At 39.8% G+C, this 12500-nt stretch overlaps 1 protein-coding gene across 1 annotated transcript in view; it reads right to left on the reverse strand.

The window, feature by feature from the left end:
• Positions 1-10856, reverse strand: part of bsnb (bassoon (presynaptic cytomatrix protein) b) — a 79267-nt gene extending 68411 nt beyond the window's left edge. Inside the window, 2 exon segments of the mRNA XM_034699622.1 lie at positions 3187-3577; positions 10538-10856. Coding sequence (XP_034555513.1) covers positions 3187-3577; positions 10538-10716 — 570 coding nt within the window. The 5' untranslated portion in view covers positions 10717-10856.
• Positions 10857-12500: the final 1644 nt, after the last annotated feature.

Genomic DNA, 12500 nt, shown 5'->3' on the forward strand with positions numbered 1-12500 from the left:
GCACTGCAACTGCTTTGTAATTTGAGAGAAAATCCTCCTCAGCAACAGATTGTTCCCACATTATCCCCATAATCTGGGACAGTTCAATCAATACCTGTAATATAATTGTAAACAGTAATACAGCTCATACAAAGCAGAACATGAAAAGGACACAGCTTGCATTTAAAATCAAGAGGCAATGCTGTAACTGTAGGAAGTGGCATACTGATAATATAGAAAATGCCACAAGTGAGGTTTTTTTTAATGAAACACTGGTTGTTTAGACAAAAATTAGGCTTATAATCCTCTAGATGTCTCTGTTTAGCCACAAGTGCCAAGAAGGAACATATCTAGTCAACTTCTTCAGCAGGTCTTTCCTGGTCATCACTGTAATCGCACTTCCAGTCATCACCATCTTCAGCATTATCATCACCTTGCTTCCAATAACGCAGCCATCATCAATTTAACCAAAAGGGTGATAAGGTTCTGTTTGATCTGCTGCATTGAGGCAAAAGCTCAATCCATGCTAAGTAGGTTAGGGGGGTAAATCTTCAGGTCTCCAGAGGCTGAGTGCTTTCCCTCTGTGTCTCTCTCTCCCTCTCTCTCCTCCCTGTCAGCATCTGACAAGCTCACCAAGGCTGAGCTGAAAAATACCCATAACATCCACCTCCACAGTTCTCTTTACTGCCATGCTCTCCTTCACTCACTGCCACCATCTATTCTTCACTGTCTGTCTCCTCTTTGCTCCACGCACTCCTTTTCTAGTCTTTCCATCTCCCACCACTTCCGACTTCTGCAGAATCTCCCTTCTCAAACGCACAAATTTGCACTCATGCAATAATGCATTTACATGAGCGCAGCTGAAGACCAAAAAACAAACCATTTACTCCCCGAATCCTCGTATTTATTTGTCCTACAGTTGCTCTTATAGCCTGTAGGCCAGCTTAACTGACATTGCATCTTGGCTGCAGTTTTTGCAACATGACTCACTGGAGTTGATTTGAAACTTTATGACAGATGACACAGCCACACTTGACTCACAGTAACAGTGAAGCATAGCTTAATTCAAATTAGGCAAGTGATTTATTTTTGGATGAAGGCAATAGGCTTTCTCAGCTACCTGTTAACACTGATGACTGTTTAGATGCATATGAATGAATGTGAAAGAGGGGGATATGTGTAGTGCAGTGGTCAGTGGTGGTGTTATTCAAGGCTTTGTTTGGGAGAGGCTCTGGGCATGATTTGGATGCTCACTAGGGCCTGTCAGAGAGGATGGATGCAGCTTTGTTCAACTGCTATGTGCTTTTGGTTTGTAGCATTAGCTGCAAAAGAACACAGCACTGGCTCAAGATAAGGGCCTCAAGATCCATTACAGTTAACAGGAAGTGACCAATATGTTACAGGGAAGAATAATGTGATGACCTGGTCTTTAAGGATGAAATATCATGAGGTCAGCAGAACATTGAACCCTTAACAAATCAAGATGAACAATGACTACAACTAAGATGCTCACAGCTCTGAACCAGCATGAAACCATAGCATGAAACTGATTCATAACTTCACTTCAGTTGGTGCAATCCAGCCTGTGAGGCAGCCACAGCCATCTCCAACGCAATAGTCACCACTGACATTACTCACAAATGTCAACAAGAATTAATTACCATTACTTCAACTACCTGAGTCAGCCACTTGAACAAAATTTAAAATGTGCACTCACTGTAAGAGACTCCTCTTATTATTATACTTCACTGTGTATGGGTATGTAATCTAAAGTCTCTCTTTAACATACCATCTCCCTCATCATCACAAGTTACGGATGCTATGAATACTTATCAGAGCTGTTATTCACTTGTAGGAGCACTTAAAGCTAGGGTTGGTAGTCACGGAAAACTAGCATGAATTTGAATGTAGCATTTCCTCAGGACTCTGTCTAGCCCCCCCCCCCCCCCCCCCCCCCCCCCCCCCCCGCCCCTCAAAGCTCCTCCAAAAAGACCCCCCCGCTCACATGCACGAGCGCCACTGCTTTGCGACCATATGATCGTGACTGATTCAAAACCGGTCCTCAGCACATCGTTCGGGTTTTGCACAACTCATGTCTCACTCAGCGGTAAGAAAACACCAAAACATTATCAGAGTGAAAGTTACAAAACACAAACATACATGAAATGTACGCGCAGGAGGCGGCAGAACGGCAGGACGGGATCTCATTGGTTTCATATTTTGGCTCCCAAAGGCAGGGATTGGTTGGTTTTTTCCCAGGTTTACTCCGGCTGAAGTTAGCGGCTTTTTTTTCGCTCTTTTTTAAGAATACATTATGTATTGATTGCCATCAGGACGTAAAGATCATTTTAACCAGTATAACAAAAAGTGTATCTAAATCTGACCATCAACCCCAGCTTTGAGGGTATCTTGAAAATAAACTGTAGTTACACAAATACAACATATACACCATAATGAGGTAATAATGTTGCCCATGACTTCTAGCATATATATATATATATATATATATATATATATATATATATATATATACAAGCATTCAACCAATTATTAGCTAACATAACATTAGCAGCAAGTAAATTCCTACCTAATATTACATTAGCAAAGAAGAAGTATCAGTGAAACACTACCAAACAATGTCATTAGCTTTCAATCACTTCTTAGATGTTGATCATAAACTAGGATTTTGCTGTATGCGAGTGTTAGCAAGTGTCCAATGGTAGCTATTAATCGTATGGTTTTACTTTAAAATTATTTTTCTGTTGCTTGTTAAACATGAAGCAGTGAAATAAATACTACAGTCCTACAACATTGTAATTGCATTTGAGCATCCCACTCTGAGCATGATGTTAGAGATAATGGCCACTATGGGATGAATTCCTTCTCTTTAGCTCTTGGGGAGTCTATCATACAGTATACCTGAATTTATTCTGGTTCTTTTTGCTCTCAGCCTTTTTTCCTCTCTTCTATTCTTTCTTTTTTTTTGTTTCAGTAGTGTTTACTTTCCATGTGAATGCACCAGGGCAGATGATGACCTATTTGTAACTCAGCACAGAATGACAGTAACCATCTCTGGTATGTTTATATATTTGGTTGCATATTGAGTAAACTAGTAAGGAAAGGAATGGGGGGGAAATAGAAACGCATGCTTGTGATTTCTGACATTAAACACTTATATCATTGATCCAGCTGAGCAGCACTGCTTACCTCTGTGAGATGAGGGTTGGGGTTGAAGCCACACTGGTTGCACACCATGGAGCGACACTGTGTGCAGGTGTTGACGTTGGGCTTGTCATCCCCTGTGGCCATCAGGTCAGTGGTTTTGCAGACAGGGCACAGCTTGCTGCTGGGCATGGGCGCAATTTGTGGCACAGAATAAGGGGAGGTGGGGACACTGCCTCGGTCGGGGGACACAGAGGGGGACCTCCCAGTCCTGCTGCTCCCCAAATCCACCTGTAGACTCTTCCTGGCCACATGTCCCTGGCCCTGCTCTCCCTGTGGTGCAGCATGCTGAGGGGTGTCATGTGAGGCCAACCTGTCTCCTGTCCCATGACCGCTCTGGGCTCCTGCTTTAGGTCCGGGGTCTGATGGAGGTGCTCTGGTAGAGATCACAAAGACAACACAAAAATGGATATTAGACATTCATTTCTGAAGTAAGCATTAGCAAAAACAATATTCTAGACTGATATATAATACTAAAACACATTTGTTACAATTGATGTCACACATATCTTTATATAAGGTGTTAGCTATTAGAAAACCAAATTTCTGTGGCTTAGTAGAGAAGGTCATCTGCGATCCAATATGCAGTTATGCAACCATAACACTCTGAATGCATTTTAGGAACAACTTGCGTACAAGAACACTTACAAAATGTGTCCACTACAAGAATTACTTAATTACTCACTTAACAATGACCTAAAACATCAACAGCAAGAGGTAGCATCACAGCATGTATAATTAATGCAATAATGAAAGCTCTTGTCTGTACATATGGAGCATAGAGGTAGATATTATTATTCAATATCCACCTTACAGTTTTGTCAAAGTAATTAATAACACAGTTGTGCTCCAGGAGGCTATTTTTCAAAGTTTTTTCCTTATTATAAATGCACTTAATGCAATTCTTGTAATAAAAAACAATCATATACTCTACATATAAAAAAAAGCTGAAGTTCTCACACTTTCCATTCTCTTTTGCAACACCTGGGAAAGAATATTTTTGCCTGCTGGATCAATTCCATGGTCATTCAATTTCCCCCTATTCTCTATGATGTAACCTAACATCATCCTGTACATTTACAACCACAGTGCTTAGTTTGGATTCTGCCTCACTGGCTGCCTTTCCTCCCCTGGCACGAGGTTTTCAATAAGATCAACAAATAGTGAAAATGGACACATATATAGGATGTGAATGTAGTTTTGTGTCACACTTTCAAGTCATATTATTTCAACACAATCACATAAACACACAGGTTTGGTTGTAGTTAAAACAGAATATGGTATGCTTCCATTCAAAACAGTGATTAATAGTTGAATCCATATTGACTTCTGTTGTGTCCCTGTGTGAAAAGTTACCAAAGGGTGAACTGTTAAAAGGAAAACATGTTGGTAACTGAAAGAAGGGTAAAAAGCAACAACAACAACTCGATGCTCAGTGTTCATTAACTAGCACTATCTTTAGCCTTGTTCAATAGAGTCCCACTGTCCTTGCTCAGTGAATAAAGGTCTTCCACTTTAAATTGTGGTTTTTAAATGTGGTTAAAACCTCCAGAGAAGTGAGTAAATGGGCCTTGTGTTAAGATTTACCTCGACTCACGAAGCTTTAATTTGCTTTGTTCTGTTATTACATCTACCCAGTTTGTAGGCCTAGTAATATTTCATCCCTGTGCTGTAAATATGTTGCGTACACATTTCCATTTAACTATATATTTCAAATGAGCTGCATCTAATGATTTCACAAGTGGGGTTTCATTCCAGTGGGCTCTACTTAATTTCAGAAGGAGAAGCACTTCTTGAGTGCTATATTTCAGAAGCCCGAGATGCACTCAGTCCACATGCCATTAAAATATTTTATTGTTGTTCAAAGTATGATATCAGACTACTCAAAACGCTGGCCAACAGAGAGGCATATGTTGAATATTTTATATTGCCTCTATCAGTTTCTGTGAAGTGCTCCTTGTGGCTTGTTTTTACTCTTTGAAGCTCTTTCTGTTCAGGCCTGTGCGACAACATTTTTAGGATGAATTTAAGTTAGAGTATCAGACAACTGTATTATAAACTTTTGGTTCCCTTGCTTATGCCCTCCAGCATTCACGCCAATAGTTAAATAGAAATGGAGGATTTCCGCTGTCATAACAACTTAGGCCTTGTTTTGTCATGGCCGTCATCTTCAAAGACAGTCTCAGCAGCAGCTCTGCATCTGCAGCGAGAGAATGGTGGAAATAAAGGGCCCAATATAGGGATTCAAATAGAGCATTTTAGCAATTATGAGCCACAGCTGATGACTGAAGATTGTGCACAACTCAAACCTTGATCTGCTCTCAGCAGGGGGGCCTGTGTTCACTATAGTGAGCCCACTGTCAAACCATCACTTCACTGTTAGATTCACAATTCAGCCTTTATAGTACACTGACCATCTCTTTGACTCTGTTTGAGGCTTAACTAGAAATGCCCAAGGTCATGACCATTGATACACAGAGTGATGTTACCCAGGGTCATCACAAGAGAGAAGGTAGTCCCACTTAAAATGCTAAAAAAAAAAAAAGTATTACTTTATGATTTATGCAAAGCCGCAGTCATCTTAATGAGACCCCAAAAAAGGTTTTAAAACTGGAAGACACCTTTTCAAAGAGTTCTCAAGATATTCTCTTAGATCAGTAAATGGGAGTCCACTGAGAGCTACTTGTGGCTTTGTTTCTAAAGCACTACAAATTGCTTGTTTTATCACAGAGTGGCTAGTGAAAGGTTTAAGGGTTTGTAAGCTGCCAATCTTGTGTAATGGGAGCTCCCTGTGAAACTTTCTATCCAAAGGAGACAAAAAACTGTTTTCTGCACAGTCTCAATAATACATTTGACAAAGAACAATTCAACAACTTCAGGTGGTATAATTATTCTCTTTCTGTGGAGGGTTAGAAGAGAATATCACTGTCTCAGTAAATATGAAGCTACAGTTCGCAACTGGCTAGGTTTCTTTACCACAAAGAAATTACAAATCTGAGCTCCCCCACACTGACAAACTTTTAAATATAGTCATTGAAACAGTTGAAAAGCAGAAGGTACTCAATCTCAGCCCTCCTGAGTACCTACTGTACATGTGTATACACTATCTTCATAATGGAGACTGCTTTTTTATTCCCATTTACTCCTCTGTCCACTAGAAATGAAACCGAGTGCCTCAGGCTGCTGTCCATATCCTGCGCTGTCAATTTAGTTGTATCTAAAGGTCAAATCAGAAAGGTGGTGGATGCATCAGACTTGAACGCATGTCTAAGTGCATTATTTGTTTGTAAATGGATGTTAAAGGCATCAAGTGGGGAGTAAATCTACCATGAAATGTCTGCTCATCCACACAGGGACTACAAAAGATGTTTGTATAAAAGTTTAAGGAACATCGGTAACCACAGACTTTTTGGTAAAATAAAAAAGGCAATGATTTTGTTTTCTTAAGGGAAATTCTTCCAACTTGTCATTATCCAGCAGATTAGATTTCATATATTATGTGTCTACATGACTTCTTTAGTTATTGTTGATGTGCTTTTTATAAACCTTTTATAAAAGGGTTAAAGTGGAACAAAGGGGATCTGACCCACAATAATGGAAATGCAGCTTTTAAATTGAGAAAGTCTGTTGTTGGCATTCAGAAAGAAGAGCTGTATAACAATACTTTGTGCTAAATTCACATGAAATGATAAGGAGTCATGATCCATAGTGGTGTAACTATTTTTGAAATGTATCTGAGTTCTTGACAAGGGCTGCAAAAAATTGGCCCCAAGTGAAGACTCCATCAATACCCACAAAACTAAATATGGATTGTAGTTTTATAGGCCAGGGTGCTTCCGTTTTCCAATAGTTGCAGACATTTCATCATTTAGTATCAGACAGGTTTTGGCAAAAAATATATCATATTGATGAGGAAGAGCTTGCTGTAGCAAAAAAATTCTACATCATGTAAGTCAGATATAAAAGAAACATCTGTTGAGCTGAAACTTAGCCTTGCGTCTCAGAAGACAAGGCTTGCCACATGATAAAGGCTACATCAGAACCACAAGTGAATCTCAAACAGGGATAGAAGAGACAGGAAACATAGAGGGAGTGTTTGAGCTGTGTTTTGTTGTCATTCAGATAACAGGCAGATAAATGTCCCAGTTGCTCTACTGTATGTCAGAAAATCTGTTTTCAAAGTGAAGTCTTTTTTCTGACCATAACAAAGATGGCAGCTAGAATTTCCTTATCAGCTGTACATCATGAGGAAAGTCCTTTAGAACTATGATATGTTATATTGCTGATTTGCTTTTTACTGTTTTTTCATTCCAAGTTCAAAGTCATAATAAGCTTGTGGTTTTCAAAAAGATCAAGGACATGTGTAAGTTTTGTCCACCTGGACTGGAATAACTGCAGTATCATCAGAAATGGGTCAAAATAATAAATCCTGTAACTGACAACAAATCTTTTAAAACAGGTTGTTAAAAGAGTTTTCCGGGATTGTGAAACCGCATTCAAACAATGTTGAGCATGGGATTTTAAAATGTTGTCTCTTTTGACTCTTTTGTTAACACATGAGAGGAACAAACTGGGTTTTTGGGTCTGCTAAGAAACATTAACCTTGAGTTCAGCTTTAGCCAAAGTCGAGTCCCAGTATGTTTGAGATGTGCTGTTTGTGATCTGAGATAATGCAGCACACTGAGGAAGTACATAGTGCTGCATGTACAATGCCTTTATGAAACTTATAGAAAAAAAAATCATTGCCCCCAAAAGGCTCTCACATGCCTTTGTGTCTGACATTATCTAAGTATAGCATCTATCAGACATCATGTCAAGCCAGCCATACATTCACTGTGTACCATGGTTGTCATAGCATCATAAATATTAACTTGTACTTTTGCATTATTTGTTTGAGTTGTGAGCACCATTTGCTATGTTTAGGTTACATAGTGAGCAGTGCTTGCATTGCGGGAGGTAAATTAAATATGAGGGCATACTGTTTGTGTCTCAGAACATGACTGTATTCATTATTTTCATGGGCATTGCAGACTGTAGCTGCAGCAAGATTTATGATTGAATTTTCATGTAAACTAATTTACAAGACTAAACAGAGAAGACACTGAATCTACGATCTACTCCATGATGAAGCAGTCATGGCTCTTCACTGTTTCAGCTGACACACAGAAGAAGAAAAAACAGCACATTGATTCATTTGTTGAAAAAATATAATAAATATCTAGGGTTTGGCTCCAACATGAGGCAGAACTTCCTACATTACTGAGAGCTTGTCACTTCTGGTCATCAGGCCAGGATGGCAGAGCACTTAGTCAACGCTGTCGTGATCAGAGAACGAAATAGCCACATGATTCAGAAGAGTAGGATGACTCCTTTAGCTTTATGGACTCCTATATGAGCTCAGACATAGCTCTCTGACTGCGCTGAATAAATCATAATATAGCCTCAGACAGAGCAAAATGCCTGTATGGAACTCACTTCTGAACATGGTTATACTACACAGCATATTAAACCTCCATTCATAATAATAGGCAAGCTTAGAAAATACCGCAACCCTTTTTAATTAAGATGAAAGTCTCCTATCTACAGTCGCAACCATGCAGCACCGTTTCATTGTTTCTTACACTGTCACAAGTTCTTTGAGGAAGAGTGTTTAAAGGCAAAGATTCACTCTGAATGGAGGCGAATGATCTGAAGTAAACCATTTTAATCAGCCATATGATATACTCCCTCTCTGTGTCTCTCAGCACTTCCTGTGGCCTTATGAGACACCTCAGGGTGGATCCCAGAGAGAAATCAAGACATAAAAGAATCATGAGGTTACATGGAAGCTATGAGCTTTTAAACCCAGCCTGCAGGAGGAAAAGTGAGTGCTTCTTTCCAAAAAGAGAAATAGACCATTCTCAACACTATTATCAGTATTTGATTTTCTGATTCAAGTGACTGAACACGTCCACAGGTCACCTTTAAACCTTACTATCACTTATGAAGTGACAGACACCAAGTCAGACTTCAAACACACAATGAAAGATTTTTCAAAGAGTTGTTACTTTCAGTATGGCCCATAAGGCCTTAAACTAAGGCCTATTGTTGGGTGTAGAAAACTACTCATCTTTTTGCATGGCAGGCTAAAAGCTGAGTGCTGTTCGTGCAAATATAAGACCCAGCTGTGCCTCTACTCCTTCACATTCAGGTGTACAACTGTTGAACTCTGTAATTAAAGCAATATCAGATCTGGTTTGAAGGGTAATTCCTCCTACACGCCCACACGGAAAATACAGACCTACAGGCAACTACATGTTATTAAACACTAATGATCTGGGCTTGATTTTGGAGGAGGGCTAATATTTCATATGCTTATGTAATAAAAACAATTAGTTTTTTCATTTGTGGCTGCCACAGTAAAGGAAATATTGTCCTTTGAGGCTACCATAGCTCTGTTAATGTGTCTGGTTTCAGTGTCTGGATTTCTTATGGAGAAATGCAACATCACTTTTCAAGAAGAAATTACCTCCTTTTTCTGCATGATGGTTGTGAAAAGCAATTACCAGCCCACTGCCAGTATATTGATTTGAATTGAGGTCTGATAAGTGAGACAGCTATGGCTTCATATGCGTTATGGTTCTATGCTCACAATGACGCCGGTGATATCTGATGGTAGCTTTGTCATCACCGTGCATACGCTGTCATCAGGATACAGACGTCTCCTCACCGAGAGGAATGGCTTTGTATTTACTGGCATTCGTGTCGAAGCATGTTCAGGAAATCAACCTGCAATAGAAACGAGCGAGTTCCTCCAACATGAGACCCAATGCACTTTGCATCATTCACATCTCTAATTTATTTACCGGGTGTGTGGACAGTCATGTTTGTAAGGTGCATTCCTAAATATTAATATTTTCTTGGCACTGCCTAACTATGAGGAGAAAAATGTCGCTCATTCATTCATGATACTCTACCGCTGCTGCCTCAAGACAAACGCCGTGAAAACGGGCGTAGAAATGTCTATTGGAAGCTATATTTACGTTATTATTGATTCGTCATCGAAAGCGTTTCATATTAGATTTGACTTCGAACCATATTGACGTTGAGTAACAGGGTGGTGCTGCCAAAAAGCAGAAACGGCTCTCAAAAGAGGGGTGGTGAATTGTGTTGACAAGGATATTGAAATAAATAATTAAGCACCCATTCAAGTCTATCTCCACGCACTCGGTTGATCCTATATCTACGCTGCACCGTGAACAGATACACGGTAGATAGGTTCACGCCACGCTGCCGTGTAGCCTCCCTCATTTCTCAACTCACTTCGGCGGAGAAGCGCCCTAGCTATCGCGGCTACCTGTTAATCCCCGGCCCGGGTGCAGCCCCGCTTCCTCCGACAGGCGCTCCATTGCTCGGCTTGATGAGCTGTCCAGAGTCCGGTGGTGCTGAAATGGAAGCCGGAGCCCCTGCTGCAGGGACGGCGGGGCCGGCCTGTCCCACCTGTCCCTCCCCCTCCATGCTGGCCTCGTTCCCCATCGTGTCGGGATAGGTCTCGACGGAGAGAAACGATGTTGTAGGTGGTTCTACAGCTGTGGTTAGAACTCAGATGAAACTCAGTGCTGCTCCCCTTCCGCCATCATCACCTACAATTCAGCATCCCGCACGGAGCACGCGCACTGACGGCCAGGGTAAGGGAGCGCGCTGACGCAATGGGTGGGAACCGAGGCTAGTACGTGCGCGTTCACGGTGATCTGTTATCTCAAGTCACCACGCAAATAGCCACATCTGAGCCCACTGGGACCTCCCTAATTCACCCATCGTCTTCCCTGATCGACAGTTGGTTTCTCCAACCAGATCGATCGTTCTCACTCCATTGGCTGACTCTTTGAAATGCTAATATCCTTTTTTATATTGGTCAACATTTTTCCCATCGGCTTCCATAAAACCAAAAGAGCAGTGGTGGACAGTAACAAAGTAAATTTACTTGAGCATTGTACTTTAGTACATTTTTTGAGAGTCTCTACTTTACCTGAGTATTATTTTTTGATGTAACTTATTACTTTTACTCCACTACATTTAGAAGACAATTATTGTACTTTTTACTCCACTACATTCAGAAGACAATTATTGTACTTTTTACTCCACTACATTTCTATCAATGCTCTAGATACTCACTACTTTTGCTTTGACGTCAGCTCATGAATTTCCTTCTCTTTTCTAAAATCTGATCCCACAGTTGACGTGGAGCAAACACAGAGCAAATTTCACTCAGATCAGGCAGTTTATTTAGAGGTGGTAATGATAGCTATAACTCTCCACCTGAGCAGCCATGGTCATATCTTCAGCCCGTGTTAGAGGTTTATGAAATGAAGAATGATACGTATCGTTTGAAATGTTCTCCCTATTTCCCACTCTGCCCAAACATACATAAATTCACTGTCCAACCTGAGAGAGTGTGTTAAGCTACGCAACATTTGTTTCATTCCAGATGAACACTTCAAACTAATGTGTCTGTGCTTGGAGTTACTTAGTTGCTGTTTTTATTCCATGGTATAGTTTTTAGAGATTTCAAGTAATGTTTTCTAGATAAACATAATGTAACCGAATGTACTCCTACGTATTCTTGATTGCACTTATGTTTTGTGAAAGTACAATGTTTTAAGATTTTTTAAGAAGTACTTTGAATACTTAGGTATTTTTTAAAAGCAAGAACTTCAGGACTTTAACTCAAGTAATAATTTGACAAAGCAACTTTCACTTGTATTGGAGTATTACTTGACATGGAGTATCTATACTCTGACTTAAGTAATGAAGCTGCACACTTTGTCCACCACTGCAAAAGAGGCATACACTGTTGATCGATTTATTGAATGGTGAAATGATAGGCAAGAAGCAATTAATACAACAAAATAAAATGCAATTTGGAAATAATACGACTAAAATTAAAATAATTCCTGAATTCAGCTTCTGAAAAGTTTTTCCAAAACCATGGGCTATATCATATGATCAATAAAAAAGAGGTACAATTTAATATTTGATACTGAGTCATTCATTTGAGCTCATGATGACATAATTTATTTTTTTTCTAAATCAGACAAGTGACAGTGTCAACATTGTAAATTGAATGTCTTTTGGGGTTTTTATTATCTAAAGACCAGATGCTTTATATGATCATGAAAATGCTGGGGATATATTTATTTATTAAAATGAATCAAATAATTTCAATGTTTCAGACAACTATTAATATAAACTTGGAAATGTCATTCAGGTAATGTCATGTAAATTATTTCAGGTACATGCTATTGTACTGTACGATGATG

This window comes from Notolabrus celidotus, chromosome 1 (assembly GCF_009762535.1).
Source record: "Notolabrus celidotus isolate fNotCel1 chromosome 1, fNotCel1.pri, whole genome shotgun sequence".
Lineage (NCBI taxonomy): Eukaryota > Metazoa > Chordata > Actinopteri > Labriformes > Labridae > Notolabrus > Notolabrus celidotus.